At 50.5% G+C, this 16,366-nt stretch overlaps 9 protein-coding genes across 9 annotated transcripts; 5 read left to right on the top strand and 4 right to left on the bottom strand.

Annotated features, from left to right (window-relative positions):
• Positions 1–514: 514 nt before the first annotated feature.
• On the top strand, positions 515–2,089 carry M436DRAFT_54119 (DNA glycosylase; the record flags this gene model as incomplete). The annotated part of the gene is made up of 2 exons (XM_013568841.1): positions 515–850; positions 902–2,089. 2 exons carry the CDS (start codon positions 515–517, stop codon positions 2,087–2,089), a joined length of 1,524 nt encoding a protein of 507 aa, XP_013424295.1.
• Positions 2,090–2,650: 561 nt separating this feature from the next.
• On the top strand, positions 2,651–3,168 carry M436DRAFT_84834 (uncharacterized protein; the record flags this gene model as incomplete). Its single annotated transcript, XM_013569012.1, has 2 exons — positions 2,651–2,899; positions 2,971–3,168. 2 exons carry the CDS (start codon positions 2,651–2,653, stop codon positions 3,166–3,168), a joined length of 447 nt encoding a protein of 148 aa, XP_013424466.1.
• A 189-nt stretch (positions 3,169–3,357) lies between these two features.
• M436DRAFT_75554 (alpha-ketoglutarate-dependent taurine dioxygenase) lies at positions 3,358–4,681 on the bottom strand (the record flags this gene model as incomplete). The annotated part of the gene is made up of 3 exons (XM_013569011.1): positions 3,358–3,537; positions 3,596–4,036; positions 4,103–4,681. 3 exons carry the CDS (start codon positions 4,679–4,681, stop codon positions 3,358–3,360), a joined length of 1,200 nt encoding a protein of 399 aa, XP_013424465.1.
• An 815-nt stretch (positions 4,682–5,496) lies between these two features.
• Positions 5,497–6,921, bottom strand: M436DRAFT_75553 (uncharacterized protein; the record flags this gene model as incomplete). The annotated part of the gene is made up of 2 exons (XM_013569010.1): positions 5,497–6,367; positions 6,419–6,921. 2 exons carry the CDS (start codon positions 6,919–6,921, stop codon positions 5,497–5,499), a joined length of 1,374 nt encoding a protein of 457 aa, XP_013424464.1.
• Positions 6,922–7,350: 429 nt separating this feature from the next.
• On the top strand, positions 7,351–8,526 carry M436DRAFT_84831 (uncharacterized protein; the record flags this gene model as incomplete). The annotated part of the gene is made up of 2 exons (XM_013569009.1): positions 7,351–7,565; positions 7,620–8,526. The coding sequence occupies 2 exons, from the start codon at positions 7,351–7,353 to the stop codon at positions 8,524–8,526; spliced, it is 1,122 nt and encodes a 373-aa protein (XP_013424463.1).
• A 917-nt stretch (positions 8,527–9,443) lies between these two features.
• Positions 9,444–12,182, top strand: M436DRAFT_54251 (uncharacterized protein; the record flags this gene model as incomplete). The annotated part of the gene is made up of 6 exons (XM_013568867.1): positions 9,444–9,736; positions 9,794–10,473; positions 10,526–11,621; positions 11,671–11,933; positions 11,984–12,065; positions 12,116–12,182. 6 exons carry the CDS (start codon positions 9,444–9,446, stop codon positions 12,180–12,182), a joined length of 2,481 nt encoding a protein of 826 aa, XP_013424321.1.
• Positions 12,183–12,638: 456 nt separating this feature from the next.
• M436DRAFT_53984 (uncharacterized protein) lies at positions 12,639–13,794 on the top strand (the record flags this gene model as incomplete). Its single annotated transcript, XM_013568816.1, has 3 exons — positions 12,639–12,681; positions 12,738–12,851; positions 12,950–13,794. The coding sequence occupies 3 exons, from the start codon at positions 12,639–12,641 to the stop codon at positions 13,792–13,794; spliced, it is 1,002 nt and encodes a 333-aa protein (XP_013424270.1).
• A 692-nt stretch (positions 13,795–14,486) lies between these two features.
• Positions 14,487–15,028, bottom strand: M436DRAFT_84828 (uncharacterized protein; the record flags this gene model as incomplete). The annotated part of the gene is made up of 2 exons (XM_013569008.1): positions 14,487–14,699; positions 14,771–15,028. 2 exons carry the CDS (start codon positions 15,026–15,028, stop codon positions 14,487–14,489), a joined length of 471 nt encoding a protein of 156 aa, XP_013424462.1.
• Positions 15,029–15,654: 626 nt separating this feature from the next.
• M436DRAFT_66633 (uncharacterized protein) lies at positions 15,655–16,138 on the bottom strand (the record flags this gene model as incomplete). Its single annotated transcript, XM_013568932.1, has 2 exons — positions 15,655–15,837; positions 15,899–16,138. 2 exons carry the CDS (start codon positions 16,136–16,138, stop codon positions 15,655–15,657), a joined length of 423 nt encoding a protein of 140 aa, XP_013424386.1.
• Between the last annotated feature and the right edge of the window lie 228 nt (positions 16,139–16,366).

Raw genomic sequence — 16,366 nt, 5'->3', positions numbered from 1 at the left:
TGGTTGCTTCTCATAAGGGAGAAACATGAGCTGGATCTCATCTGTTATTATCAAGCGCTGGTCTCGCCGTATTAGTTCATTATATAGAGTATATAGAACGTATCACATGAATGGATTCTCATCACAGTATTCTCTAAATAGACTATGTATCATGTCATATCCGAATTAAAAGAAGTCACATGTGATCGCTCACGGCAGCGGAGATAGACTGAATCTCCAGACGAGGTCGAACGCCTGGCCTGTGCACATTTCCTGCAGCGTCATCGATTTGGGGTTTCGAGTCCGACGCGACTTCCTTCTCGATTGAACCAACATCATAATTTGTCTGACTCTTTTCTTCCAGTTTATTTGACTCCGAGACCTCGTCAGGCATCTTCAGAACTCTGTTGTCGATCGTTTTCTGTCAATCATTCTACGGCCCACTCTACTTGCCACTGTGACTTTCTGTCGCAACTGGCGGTTAAACACACCTGTGCTTCTTCGTTTTCAGAAGCCAACCAAAGCCCTTCTAGCCATGGCTCCCAGAAGAACGCGCGCAAGCGCTGCTGCCGAACTTCAAGTCGAAAGCGGTCAACAAGTCTCGAGTCCTCCCCCAGAACCTGCTGCCAAACGCCAGCCTCTCAAGAAAGCTCCTGCTAAAGTCAAGAATGAAACCAAAGTTGAAGTTTCCAAGAAACCGTTGCCTACGCGCAAGCGTAAGGCTCCTGCACCCAAGGAAGAGTCTCCAGTCTTTGGTGACGAGTTGCCGCACAACCTTGGCTCTCTGCCCACTCCCGATACCGATGATGTTGACGAGGCCAAAGAGGCTTCACCACCGAAAAAGGCCAGACGTGTTGCAAAGGCCAAGCAGGTGAAAGCTGACCCAGAAGAAGTCGATCAACTAGCCAAGAAAGCAGCCGAGATTGCAGACGTCAAGCCTGAGATCAAAGACGAAGCCACTTCCGCAGATGTCAAGACTGACGGCAAGCCCAAGAAGAAGGCCACGAAGGCCAAGAGTCACAAACTTACTCCTGGCGAGACTCCGTATCCTGACTACGCTCATCCTACCTCGGAAGAGTGTTATGAAGTTGAACGCATCCTTGCCAAGAAGCACGGCAAAGTCACGGCACCAAAGTCTATCCCAATGCCCTCACTGGAAGTTACTGGCTGTGGTGAGGTTCCTTCGGTCTTGGATGCCTTGATCAGAACCAGGCTATCTGCTGCGACGACTGGTAAGAACTCGTCCAATGCTTTCAAAGGCCTCGTCAAGACTTTCGGCACTCTCAAGGAGGGTGTTGGCAAAGGCAGTGTTGACTGGAACAAGGTGCGCCTCGCATCTCAGACAGATGTGTTTGAAGCCATCAAGAGCGGAGGTCTTGCCAACAACAAGAGCAAAGACATCAAAGCAATCCTGGACATGGTCTACGAAGAGAACCAAGCTCGTTACGCTGCTTTGAAGAAAGAGAAAGAGACCAAGACCGAGGCTGATGGTCCAGCAGGTTCCGAGAATGAGCCTGCGCAAGAGAAAAATACCGAGATTCAGCGTGTCGAGTCCGGTGTACTTTCTCTCGATCATCTGCATCTGCTCTCTAACGAAGACGCATTCGCTCGTATGGTCCAGTTCCCTGGAATCGGTCCAAAGACAGCCTCATGCGTCTTGCTTTTCTGTCTGCAACGCCCTTCGTTCGCGGTCGATACACATGTCTTCCGCCTTTGTCAATACCTAGGCTGGGTGCCAAAGGAAACGCAAAAGGGTCAGCCTCCTGTCAACCGTGAGACCACTTTCGCTCACTGCGAGGCACGTGTCCCCGATGACCTCAAGTATCCACTGCACCAGCTTCTCATCAAGCATGGCAAGGAATGTCCCAGATGCCGCGCTGCTACGAGCACTAGTAGTGAGCGTTGGGAGGAAGGATGCCCAATTGAGCATCTCGTCTCGAGATATGGCGCCAAGAAGGGAGAAGTGTCACCTGCAGGCAAAGCAGCCCCAAAGACGAAGAGAGCTGCCGCTACCAAGAAAGGCAAGGGCAAGAAGAAGGTCGACAGCGACAGTGAGGAAGCTGAGAGCAGTGACCTCAGCGATGTCGAGGGTGACGACGACTACGAGTAATGGCAACGAACGACTGCACATGTTCTGATGCGACGCCAGACAGCTACGATGGCTCATCGCTGACTGGAGGAGATTTTCATGCATGAAATGTCATGCGATGGCTGGACGGACGATATTCAAAATTTTGCTATCTTTATTGACACGGAACAAAGGGAGCATCTTGCTATCAAAGTATTGCTTGGAGGGACATTGATGAGGGTTGATGTACAAGGATTAGCTAACATGATCTTACGAGGGTATGCTTTTTTGCTTATAACGAATGTATCGAGATAATATTGCTTCCACCAACCGTTCCCGCTGACGAGGACCTATTCCGGGAGGAAGCTGCGAGCGTCGAGAGTGAATGTTCCTCTCTGGCACCTGCCAACGCTTCGAGTCAGCAAACCCTTCCTTCTTCGTCACTTCTTGCTCTGAATCTTCCTCGAGTACCAATACCAACCAAACGTTCAGACTCCTCCGCCACAACACAATCATCGATTCTCACACCTTTCTCAACCCTGCCCCATCATTGTGAAAGACCACAATCTCTGACGGTCTGTATATCTGCCGAACTCAGCAAGCATGAAGAAAGCAATCTTCGATGCCGTCAACGCAGCTGTCACCGCCGCCGTCAAGGATGCAGTCCCAGTCGCTGTAAACAATGCCATCCCTCAAGCTGTCGGCGCTGCAATCTCCGCGTCGATCAACATCAACTTCTCCACCGCCATCGACCAAGCCGCCAAAGAGAGAGTAAAGGAGATCGAACGAATGATGGAGTGTAAACTCGAAAGGATTATCAGAGCCGCAAAACTCGAAGCGAAGGTCCAAGCAGTGCGTTATTTTACAATATCCTTGATCATGTGATTTTTGCAGAAAGGTTGACATGCATGGGTGTTTTGCAGGCACAAGAGATGATCACTGAGCGCGCTTGTGTGATGGCCAATGGGTCCTTTCCATGGCACCGATGGCTTGAGAGTAAGAACGAGGAGGACGGCGAAAAGATTCGGCAATGGAATGCTGAACTCGGTGAAATGCACGAAGAAGAGAGATATGCGAAATGGAAGAAGGAGAGAGATGGAGTACAAACACGAGGCTGGTGAGATGAGCTGAGCGGACGAGAATGGGACTAAGGGATAGTTGCTGGAAGAGTCCACGTTGACGACATACTTACAGAGTGTGCTCTTGCTATAGATACATCACGAACGAGAAATGAGAAATGAGAAACGACCAATTGAAAAGCTTCATTATGGTTGTTATACTACTCGTTTCCATATCTGTATCAGCAAGACTCAGTCGTTGTAGTTACCCACACCACTGCAGTCCTTGTTCCCAGCCGGCAGCCCATACTTCTCATTCAACTCTGCCTCTTGAGACTTTCCGTCAGCAGAGTAGTATGGTCTTTCACCATGAGTAGCCACTCTGACAGCATGTCTACGGTGAGGAGCAAAGCCATAGGTAGCTGAGTGATTCTGTGTCTTCGTGTCAGCACCAGTCCTCAAAAAAACAGGCAGAGGCAAGCAAACTTACGCAGATCCTGTTATCCCAAAACGCAACATCATCCTTGCCCCAATCAAACGAAACATGCAACTCATTAGTCGTCGCCACCAACTCATTGAGATACCCAATGATATGATCAGACTCCAACCTCGGCACGCCCACAATCTTTGTCACAAACCCTGGATTGTAGAAGAGAGATTTCCAACCCGTGACTGGGTGGACGCGGATCAATGGATGCACGGTGGTGACGGGATCGCGTCGCACAGGACGATTGCCGCGGATGCTGTCGGCGGCTTGCATGTCTGCTGTGTGTAGGGCGGAGAGGGACGAGAGGTAGGTTTGCATGGCTGGAGACAAAGAGTCGTAGGCGGCGTATTGGGAGGACCAGAGTGTCGTGCCGCCGCCGCCTGAGGGTGGGCCGCTGAGGAGTTTGAGGGATGTATAGGAGGGGGGTTGGATTTCGTATGTCACCTTTGTTCTCTGTCAGTTCATGCCTATCTTTGAGAAGTGTAGGAGAAAGGAAGGGAGAATACTCACATCACTGTGCCACAAGAAACTCGGCGAAAAGACATGGTTTCTTGCACCTCTGCTTCCCTCTGCAAACACGACATGTACATCCTCCAACCCTTGCTGCTTGGGCACACTGGTAGTGGCATGCCTATGCAACTCTCCAAAATACTTGCCCAGTTCCCTTTGAGCTTGTATATCAAAGTTTTTCTGATTGCGGAAGAACACAACGCCTCTTGTTGCTATGAGTCTCGCAATATCATTCTTTTGTTCTGAGGAAAGGTTTGCGAGGTCGATGCCGGTGATCTCGGTGCCGAGTTTGGGGTTGTAGTCGCGTATGGAGGTTGCGGTGGCGAGGAGGGAGGCGAAGGAAGGAGAACCCAGGAGGCCTTTGTCAGAGTAGGGGTGTTGGACCAAGGGAGCCCATTTTAGGTCTGGGAACGTGGGGAGGAGGTGGTCGTGAGGGTAGTTTTCGTGTGTTTCGGCGATTGTGCGACCGGGTTCGTAGACAAGAGGTTTTGTGGGTGTGACTTGTGCGGATGCTTTGACTTTGATGCTGTCTGTTGCGGGAGTTGCTGATGCAGTCTGCTCTTGAAGATATGGTGCCATCTTTTGCGTTTGTGAATCGAGGTATACCAAGAAACAAAAGAAGTTGATTTTTGGAGAAGAGCAATGTTTGAATGACAGCGAAGACAAGAGGAAATTGGCTTATTATACCTACCAACAACCTTGATGACTCTGAACTTACGACTAATGTAACCACCATTGTGTCTGGAGCAATTGCGTGATGGCCCCATGTTATGGTGGAAGTCCGTGGGTTAGAGACGGTCGGAACAAGAACAAGCATCATTCGGGGCTCTCCGCAAAACATGGACATATTGGGGAATCAGAAACGATTTGCCAGGATCTCGATGACAGGTGCTCAGGCGGTCGGTGAGTCTATCTTGAAACAATCTTTACAAAGATGAAATCGCGTGCTCGAAGGAAGAGACCGTGCTTTGCGTGTGGCCGTTTATCAACTCGCGGGACATGCCTTTCCACGACAACAATTCTGTCTGGCAAGCGAGTGGCTCGAGAGCTCATCATATTACACACCGATTCGCGTCTTCGGCAGTCGATATCATTTTGATGGATGCGATTCGAAGATCGAAAGAAGGAGGAACGAAACCAGGTTGGTGGTCCTTGCTTGCCAAAATCTGGGGTTCTGCCGATGGTGCCATTCTGGATTGGTATGTCGTTCTTTGTTTCCTTCTCGAACATCGAGTCGGTCTATTCACTGTAGCTGCACACGTGAGAGTATTCACAGAGGTTTCATAATTGCTATTTGAGCACGACAAGCGTACATTCTGGTTTGAGTAAACGGCAGATCGAGAGAACAAGAGCTGTTTGGACAGCTGCTTACGGAAGCAGAGTCTTGAGACTGCTTAGAATCTGACAGATCTTCTGCCACCATATCCGACACTCTCTCGAGGATCGTTGCCGATTTTGCCAAGAATCAATTCGTTCACACCCTCCCTGCAGGAACCGACCAGACCTGCAGCGCCCAAGATGCCACTCTCGAAGCCGCGAAGGGTTTCTGCCAGCTCCCGGACATTGTCTGCGCTATTTCCGGCGCGACCTCCTGACCTTTGAGCGGCAAGTTGATGTGCTTGTTGTACGGTGCTGCTTTCGACAACCCGAAGGTGTGCTTCGATTTCTGCGAGATGAGAGGTGTATGTGTCGAGAGTCTGCTGCATAACTTCGGCTTGCTTGCCGAAGTAGCCAACAAGATCGATATCGTATTCGTCGTCGGTCGTTGAGGGTCTGTTGCTTCTTCCATAGTGGTATTGCTGAGGGAGTTGCAAGTTCTCGGCCATGCGAGCAACTCTGATCAGGTCTCCGGCGTCTCTCTGAACCAGTTCCTTTGCGTTCTCAATGGCTGCACCGTCGTTTTCAAGAGCAAGTTCGACCGTCTCGATTTTGTTCTGAATCAGATCGACGTCGGGCTTGATGCTCTCAACATCGTCAGCATGGCGGCCGATCATGCCTTCGCATTGAGTAGCGAAAGATTCTTGTTGTCTGATGAAAGCGTCGATTGACTCGATTTGTTTCTTGAGGTCGTCATGTAGATCGCTGAAGCGTGTGGTCGGGCGGAGGTTTGATATGTCAATCTTGACGCCAGGTTGTGTGTTGGTCTGGGTGTTGCCTTGGCCCATGGTGAGGCTGCCGGCCATGGATCTAGCATTTGAGTTGCCGATGGGGTTCAGTAGGGATGATCCGAAGTTGTTGTTCGAGGGTTGAGCGGTACTGCCTCCACTGGGTGATGTTAGAGAATAGGTCGGTTCGAGGACCTGAGGAAACGCTTACAAGAGACTTGGGGCAGGGTTTGAAGCACCGAACAGATTAGGCTTGTTCTGAGCGGGTTGTTGCGAGCTTCCAAACATGCCGCCGGTGGTTGACGTGTTGTTGTTGGCAGTTGTGTTTCCAAAGAGACCTCCCGACTGTGGTTGGGTGTTCGAGGTGGCGGTTGTGTTGTTGCCGAAGAGGCCTCCGGATTGTTGCTGTGGTTGAGTATTGGATGTGTTCGCTGAGTTGTTGCCGAAAAGGCTAAGAGTGGGTTTGGCAGGTTGAGCGGCAGGGGCAGCAGCACCAAAGAGGCCGCCAGATTGTTGTGGTTGTGATGTAGGGTTGGATTGACCAAAGAGGCCGCCGGACTGCTGGGGTTGCGAAGAAGATGGTGGAGCAGCGCCGAACAAAGAGGACGGCTGGGCTTGCTGGGTGTTGTTGGCGGGAGTGTTACCACCGCTGCAAGGGGGAGGAGCAATAGTTAGCGCGCCTGGAATGAAAGTGATGGCTGATCGGTGTCGCATCTTGAAGGCTGATCGGTGTCGCACAAGAAGAGCCTATCGGGAACGTACAACAGAGAGTTTGCGGCACCAGTGTTCAGACTGAGCGAGTTGGATCTGCCGAAGGCCATGGTTGGAAGTGAAGGCGGGCTAGATGCAGTCAAGCTGCAGTGAAGTTGTTTGCTCGATGCTGTGAGGCTGCGCGCGTCCGCTTCGGATATCCAATATCAGTCGTCGACTTTAGCTCGTGAGGGATCGGCGACAGATCCAGAGATGACTTTATACAGATGTTTCACAACCGAGTTGTTCGGACACGGCGCAGATATGGACGTGTTGCTGCTTTTGAAGATATACAAAGCTCGGGCCAACTTTTTGTGTTGCGCTCGCGACCTGGCTTGAGTTAGGTTGCGACAGGTGCTCCATCTCGCACATCACACTACATTAGACATCATCATGGAAGAAGAAGACGACGATTTCTATGCTCAGAACGGCGATGCCACTGTCAAGAACGAGCAACCAACAAACCAAGACGACCCTAACGAACAACCCGACATCGACCTAGATGATCAAGACGATGACGACGGCGACGACGACGACGACGACGACAGTGACGATAGCGACATTGATATTATCACCGAGCACAAGGAAGGCGCTGCTCCAGAGCCTCCGTACGCTTTCTTGTATCCTCTTATACTGCTACCTTTTCTAACTCACTTCCTCAGGCCAGCTCGTTCGTTCCGCGGCATCAAGCCTGAAGCTCCTGCGCGCACCGCTTCCGTCGATACCGTCCCTACACAGCAGAATCAACAGACTCCTACCGTCAAGACAGAGCCTTCGGCACAAAATAAGAAGCTTGTATCCTTGAAGGACGGTTCCACTTATCCCGAAGTTCGCACCTCGTCAATAGACATCAATGCCACTCCTTCTTGGGATCCTGCTGGAAAGCTCATCACTGAAGTCGATATTGACGCCGATCTCGCCGAACACACAAAACCCTGGCGCTTGCCCGGCACCGATCAGACAGACTTCTTCAACTATGGCTTTGACGAGTTCACCTGGACCCAGTACTGCTTGCGACAGCAGAACATGTCTTCTACAATCAACAACCAAAAAGTCGAGACGAAACAATTCGAGATGATGTTGGCTGGAGGAGGTATGCCTGGTCAAGCTGCACCTGCTGGCCCCCAATCCGCTGCGCCCGGTGGTCCCATGGGCATGGGAATGCCTGGAATGGGCATGCCCGGTATGCCCGACATGAACCCTGAAAACATGGCCGCCTTCGCCAGTGTCTTGCAAAGCCAAGGCATTGACCCTAGTCAGCTCGACTTCAACACGTTTATGCAACACTATCAGCAAGCTTCTATGGGAGGTGGTCAGGGTGGTTATGGTGGTCAGTCTCAGCAATCGAATCAAGGATATGGTGGTCAGCAACAGCAATCCTTCCAGCAGCAAGGTGGCCCAGGCTTCCAGGGAGGTACACCACAGCCTGGTCAACAGGGTCAACAAGCTCAGGGTCAAGGCTTCGACGGATACAGTCAGCAGCAGATCGCAATGATGCAGGGTCAAGGAGGTATCCCGTCAGGTCCCTCCGGTGGTCGTGGACGTGGTAGAGGTCGGAGATGGCAATAGCAACGCGATACCCACGCAAATATGCATCAAAAAGGCGTTCAGGGGATTGGCAAAACCCATGGGAAGTTAGGTATTGGCAGTTGACAGAATATTTATCGACAACTTCTGACACACATCTTGTTATGATTGTTGTTCAGACACTTTAATTCATTTGGACCTCACAACTCATAATCTCATAATCTCGAACACGCTAGACACCCATCTCGCTCTCTCGGACGCGTGCTCTCAGAGGTAAAAACTACTCCTATATATGCCACGCTTTCCCAAGCGGGTCGGCATCTGGAAGCGCAGCGAATATGTCAGGCCTATGCATCGCTAAACAATTTATATTCGCGGCAGGGTCATACCCCATGCAGCCTCACATCTGACCGCCCGGCAGTCAGGTAGCTGCCAGCTCGGAGCTTCCCTTCAAATCCACCCGAGTCAAGCCCGCTTATTAAGTACAAATACGTCACGCGGAAACATGTACCAAACTACCTAATTGACCCAGCCGCCATTCAAAATACCGACATGGCTGGGAACACGCGAGGTCGTTCTACAGATGGTGCCTGGTCTAGATGCCGCATCAAGTGCTGAGCGAGTTAGATGCTACAGTAGTAACCTCGAGAACTCGGTCTGCCCCGCAATATTCAGGTACAAAGGTCATTGTTCCTCGACCACGTCGAGCCTCACTCAAGCTGATTGGTTCCTCGGCCGCTCGAGTGGGTTGTCTGCGGAACGGAAACGGTTCCGAATCATGACTGAACCTTCGATCATCGATTATTGATGACACACTCTAACATGGATGTGGGGTCGAGTTGTTTACCAGGAACGAGCGAGAGGGGAATGCCCAGCTGCTTTATATACCCTCGGCCTACCCGTTACTCTGAGCACGCAAAATCGCGTCATTTCACCACACCAACGCTACTGTACAACTCATGGATTCCAACACTGCTCCAAAGATCATTGACATCCGCCAAGATGGCGGAGGTCTCACGCCGCTGGTGCCTCTGATTCGAGACGGCCTCAATGCCAAAGAAGGACAAGAGAAGAAGCTGCCCACATTGTTGCTGTACAGCGAAGATGGCCTGAAACTATTTGAGAAGATCACATACCTGGAGGAATACTATCCCACGGGCCAGGAAATACAGGTTCTGGAAGCATACGCTGATCGCATTGCCGACCGCATTGCTCTCGAGTCGGACTCCATGCTAGTAGAACTAGGTAGTGGGTATGCACATCCAACATACTACATAATATTGCCGAGTGGTCATTGACCATCACACAGTAATCTCCGGAAAGTCCGTATACTCCTGGACGCTCTCGATCGTAAAGGCAAGAACGTGTCATACTATGCACTAGATGTCTCGGAAGTAGAACTACAACGCACTTTGGCCGAAGTACCACAAGGCACCTTCAAGCATGTGCAATGCCACGGACTGCTTGGAACATATGATGAGGGTCTCGACTGGTTGAAGAAGCCCGAGAATGCTCATCGATCAAAAACAGTCCTGTCTCTGGGCTCAAGCATTGGAAACTTCTCCAGAGATGAGGCTGCGCAGTTCCTCTCTCAGTTCTCGGAGACACTGGATCCCAATGATACGTTACTGTTGGGTGTCGACGCTTGCACCGACGCAGACAAAGTTTACCACGCCTACAACGATCGCGAAGGTCTGACACATGAGTTTATCCTTTGTGGTCTGAAACAAGCAAATAGGCTACTTGGCTACGAGGCCTTCGATGTTAACAAGTGGGAGGTCATTGGACGCTACAACAAGGAGACTGACCGACATGAAGCGTTCGTCTCTCCCAAAGAGGATGTGACCATAGAAGGTGCTCTGATCCGCGCAGGTGAGCAAGTCAGGATTGAGGAGAGCTACAAGTACAATCTAAGCCAGAGTGAGCGACTCTGGTCCGATGCTGGCTTAACAGAGGGTGCCAAGTGGACCAACGCGGACGGTGACTATGGTAAGTCCTTTTGATGATGCATTTCAGTCAGTCGTGGACTTACAAAATACAGCCCTACACTTACTCAACAAACCCAAAGTCCAATATCCTCTGGTTGCTGAACAGTATGCCGCACAGCCTGTCCCCTCTCTCGACGAGTGGAACCAACTCTGGGCTGCTTGGGATGCAGTCACACTGGAGATGATCCCTGAGGAAGATCTACTAGAGAAACCCATCAAGCTGCGCAACGCTTGCATCTTCTATCTCGGCCACATCCCCACCTTCATGGACATCCACCTCACACGTGCAACTCAAGGCAAGCCTACAGAGCCAAGCTCGTACCCCAGCATATTTGAGCGAGGAATTGACCCTGATGTGGATGATCCTGAGCAATGCCATGCGCACAGCGAAATCCCGGACTCATGGCCACCTGCAACCGAAATTCTCGACTTCCAATTGAAAGTACGAATCAGAGTCAACAAGCTGTATGCTTCCGGACAAGCAACCAAAGATCGTACCGTCTCAAGAGCATTGTGGATCTCGTACGAGCATGAGATTATGCATCTGGAGACGCTCTTATACATGCTTGTCCAGAGTGAGAAGACCATGGCTCCTCCCACGACGGTGATGCCCGACTTCCAGGCTCTGGCGACTCAAGCAAGACAAGGTGCTGTTGAAAACCAATGGTTCGATGTTCCAGCTCAGAAGATAGAGATTGGTCTCGAGGACCCGGACGACAACTCTGGTCCTGATCATTTCTTTGGATGGGACAATGAGAAGCCCAAACGCACCGTCCAAGTTCCAGCCTTCAAGGCTCAAGGAAGGCCGATCACCAACGGAGAGTATGTCAAGTACCTCGAAATGAACCATATTGACACCCTCCCTGCATCTTGGCAGACTCTCACCCGCACCAATAGTGCAGAGTCCAATGACACATCGTCAGACTTCCTTCACGGCAAGGCTGTACGTACTGTGTACGGACCAATCTCTTTAAAGCTGGCACTGGACTGGCCTGTCTGCGCGTCATACGATGAGGTTGCAGGCTGCGCCCGCTGGATGGGTGGCCGCATTCCGAGTATGGAAGAAGCTCGAAGCATCTACCACTATGTCCACGAAACAAAGGCCAAAGCACACGAGTCATTAGGAGCCAACATTCCCGCTGTCAACGCGTCAGTATAACCATTTCGTGTACATGAAACTTGACTAACTCGGATGCAGGCATCTTGTCAATGACGGTGTAGAAGAATCGCCACCATCCCAAGACTCATCATCAAGCTCTGCAGGTCCAAACCCGAACGATCTGTTCGTGGACCTGCTGGGAGCTAATGTTGGCTTCCGACACTGGCATCCTATGCCCGTTTCCCAGCACGGCAACAAGCTTGCCGGTCAATCAGAGATGGGCGGTGTTTGGGAATGGACCAGTACAGTGCTGGAAAAACACGAAGGGTTTGAGGCCATGCCCCTCTATCCAGGTTACACAGGTGGGCGTTTCGAGATTCTCATATTAAGTCCGTTCTGACGCGTCTCACAGCCGACTTCTTCGATAGTAAGCACAACGTCGTGCTTGGTGGATCTTGGGCAACGCACCCGCGCATCGCAGGACGCAAGAGCTTGTAAGTGGATCACCGTGCTCTAGTCTGATATGTTCGCTAACGACTTGCAGTGTCAATTGGTACCAGAGAAACTACCCCTTCGTCTGGGCGGGTGCCCGCATGGTCAAGGATGCATAAGCGGGACGCCGCCTATACTCGGAATATGTATCAGCTCTGTAGGTGTTATGTATTCTTTTATGTCCGTAAGAAGTTTTCTTTCGTCGATTATACTCGTATATGCGTTGTTTATCACTCTCCTGCTGCCTAAACACATCACTTTGCGATGCTGGTTGCCGATGACTTTTCCGTACTCCGTTTGTTTCCACCGTTTGCTCTACCGCACCGGGGATTCCAGCACTTCCCACGCAACGACCAAAGATCCGTTCACTGAGTCTGTGACGGACAATCACCGCTTTGAAGAATTTTCTTATCGATCCCCGACTTGCAATCAAGTGTTTGTTTGACTTCCTCACGCTTCGAACTGTCTTGAACATCTCTTTCAGCTCCTTCATCGCCCCTGCGAGAACCACTCGTTTCTGCCAGGAGGCATACTCATCCGCGTACTGATACAGGATATCCTTTGCACTCGACACCATGACCAAAGAATTGCTGCGCTGGGAGGACAGTCCTGGTCTTGGTAAGTCGAGATCTTATTACCGCTTATCTGGACCACAACTGCTGACACCCCAACAGAGCACCACTGCCCAAAGTGCCAGACACCCCTTAACAACCCCAGAGCCAAGCACACCTGCTACTTCAAGCATGTCGAGATCTGTCCATTGTTCCACCAGCATTTCTTCATGATCGGTAAGTCGACATGCTCCGTCCTCTACTTCGCTCAGCGTCATGCATCGCTCTCTTGAACTCCTCAAGCGAAGGTAGCCGTTCAAAACAGCGTGTGTGAGGAAGAACACTGACGTACACAACAAACACAGGCCAAGCTCACAACTGCGACACTTGTCGCCGCAACAACAACGCTCACGATGAGCGCCACCGACAACTTGCTCTCCTCCTCCGCGAACTGGCTCAACTGCAAAAAGACCAAGGCTTTGAATCCATCGTCTTCCCGGCCTTGCCCTTCTTACCAACCAGCACCAGCAAAAGACCCTCTTCCTCCTCCGCTGGTGACGAGGATCCGGAACTAACCCCCAAGCTCAAGAAGCGCGAGCGCAAAAAGGCGAAGAAACGAATCAAAGCACTCAAAGGAGGTGATGCACTCACCACTGCCCAAATCGCTGCCGTAGCAGCTGCTCTCCACCCTGCATCGCGTAACAACAGTACCGCTTCTACTTCTTCTTCGTCGACCAATGCCACCGAGACCAGCGACCACGACACCGATACCCCTGCCACGCCCACCTCGCCAGTCTCGCCATCCTCACCCATCACACCAACCACACCCACCACGCCCTCCTCCCTTTCCACCCTCATGAATGCAAACAAAGCCTTCCACCCAGACGTCGACGGCAAGCTAAACTCTTCACGCATGACGCTCCAAACATCTCTGCTCTCCATCCTCTCCACCAGCTATCCTTCTCTCGAGACCTCTGTTGCCAATGCACTTTGCGCTCTCAACATCCCTGATGTTTCCGACAAGACTCCAAAGTGTATTGTGGAGCTGGTCGAAAAGGTCAAGCAAGCGGTCAAAGAGGATCTGCGGTGTGCAGAGGGAGAGTTGAGGAGATTTCATTTGAGGGAGGCGGCGTGGTATCGGTTTGTTAATAGGAGTGTGTTGGCTTTGAGGGAGGAATGATGCCTGCACTTGCCCTTTTGGAGATTTCTGGATGTTTTCCGGGAAGGAGATATGGATTTTGACGTGGTCTTTGAGTCGAGGTTTGGTCTTGCTCCTTTCCTTTCACACTCGTTTGGGCTTTTGGTTGTTGTTCTCTGGTCTGATCCTTCCCTTTCCTTCGATGTTTTTTTTGTTGGTCCTCCCTTTCTCTTACTTTTGGTTTTGGAACACTCTCCCCTCTTGGTTCTCGCTTCTTCGTTGGACTGGCTCCTTTCAAGGACTTGGCAGTTTTTGCAGTGGTTCTCTTCTTTCACCCTCCTTTATAGACTTTATTTTTCATCTTGGTTTTGGCTGTTACAACCATGCTCGTCACGCTAATGAACTTCTTTCCTTTGGCGTTGTTGGGTTGTTCTGATTTGGGGTGTGGAGTAATAATCAAGAAAGAGTTGAGAAACAAAGTGTCACAACTTCACGATATAGCATAGATGAATTGAATAAAAGGAGGTGTGCTATTTTCTTTGTATTCCTTGCTTGTGCTTCAGGCCGTCTCTCTTACTGTGTTATCGCGAGGTGATGAGCTGTTCGTGTTGGGACGACAAAAGTCACATGGTTTGAACGGGCGTGAGAAACGATGTATTGAGGCAGTAAGGATAGAGTATGCTTATTTGAGAAGAGAAGATAATCGTTCCAAAGCTAGATATGAATACTGCTACTCAGCTCTTGATGCTGTCAAGCAGAGCACACATCTTTTCTGCTGTCCACACTTGCTTTCCGTCTTTCTCTTTCATCATGAGGAGGCTTATCCACGAGCGTGTCAACTTTTCACCGTCTTCAGCGTCTTTCTGGGAGAGCCATGGATACGCATCTGACGTGCTTGCCGCAAACATTGTGCGGATCTCTTTGCGTTCGTCCAGAGCCCTTTGTGCCTGCGAATCCGCGTATCAGTACGTTTCCCTTCTTGTTTTTTCTATCAAGTCGTGAGGAGAAGTGAACATACTGCATCCATATCGGCTTGGAGCTGTGCCTCACGTACAGCCCTATCGATCTTGTTCTGCATAACTTCTTCCATGGCCTTTACTTTGTCTTCGGCAGCTTTGTCAACGGCTGCGGCAAAGTGATCTTCGATAGCATGGACCCTTTCTTGGACGGCTTTGTCGACGGCTTCGTTACAGGCATTCTCGATGGCTCCAGTGACAGCTTTGTCAACGAATGTGCCGACTGTTGTGTTGATGGCGTCGTTGATAGCTTCCTCCATACTTGTCGATGGGTTAGCGAATGCGTATATCCATTCGACATGAGAGCTTACCTAGTAATGGGAAACCACAGCAGTAGTTGTGTGTTGTTTAGTGTGGAGTAGTCTAGTTCGAGGATGGCAAATCTTTGAAGCCGAGTTGGGAGATGTGAACGTTTAGAGATATGGACTTGTTTTCAGAAAGGAGTGACAGACCCTAACTTCCTCACATTCGTCTTGTCGGTCAATATAGATGATCCTCAGTCACAGGGATTACGTTCGTCTTTGCTTCACTTGTGTCTTGACCTGCCAAATTTGTCGGATATAGATGTATCACCACGGCAGTATAGATTACCAGGTAGTGAAAGTGGGTTGGTTCGTGTTGTGCAAGGTAAAGATCACGTATCTTGTATGGGGGTGAGAATAGGAGTGTCAAGGAAAGAATGCTTTCTGAGATACGAATGGAGTGACTTGTGTGATGGGTATAGAAGCTAACGATCGGTCCTTGAGCGCTTTCTTGACCTTGGTAGGTCCCTCGACTCTCATGTCTTCCCTCGGAGAAATGACCTTCCGTATCAATACTTCAGAACAACCTTTGCAACATTCGTTGGAGTAACGACTCTTTGAACTCGACGACACAGAGTCATTGATCATTTTTCCTCTGCTTTGCGTCTTTCAGACTCTTCTTCTTCGATCTTGTTGACCTCCTCCCACCAAACCTCCTGGTTCTTGCTGTCTATAGTACTCTTTTCCGAAAGCCACGTGTGCAGCGCGGAGCCTGATGGTGCAAAGGCGTCGCGCAGTGCAGCTCGCTCAGACATGCTGTCTCCGGCCTGTATCACCCTTGAGTGTCAGTCATCTGTGTGTTTTGAACCTCAAATTGGGGCACCATACCAATCTGATCCAGCATCGGAGTTCTGTTAGTCGCATCACTGTGCGTGACTTCCTTTCCAGGTCCTCTCTGATGTCCTTGACTTGTGCTTCGACGGCGCTGTTGACTTCTGTGGTATAGGCATTTTGCCAGGATCCATTGATGGTGTCCTTGACGAGTGAGATCATTGACTCGGTGATGACCGCGTTGAGTAGCTTGATGTTTGTCGATCCGAAATCGGATGTGTATGGTGATTGCTGCATTTAGTCTTCGTTGATGGTGAATGATGAGGATGCAGTTGTTTGTTATGGTTATGATGAATGATGGGGATGTCAGTTGTTTGATGTTGTTGTGATGGATGAGTTGAAAAGCCGATGAGTCTGGAGACTTGGATATGTAAACAAGAATTCGTCTTTGGGAAGGAATGACAGAGTGTGCTTTCATCACGCTTGGAAATCAGCCTGGTGTGGGCTCCTGTTAGGCTGGCACTA

Source organism: Aureobasidium namibiae (genome assembly GCF_000721765.1).
Source record: "Aureobasidium namibiae CBS 147.97 unplaced genomic scaffold scaffold_17, whole genome shotgun sequence".
NCBI classification, from domain to species: domain Eukaryota; kingdom Fungi; phylum Ascomycota; class Dothideomycetes; order Dothideales; family Saccotheciaceae; genus Aureobasidium; species Aureobasidium namibiae.
Note: the sequence above shows the minus strand (reverse complement) of the source record. Positions and strands in the feature narration are given on the sequence as shown.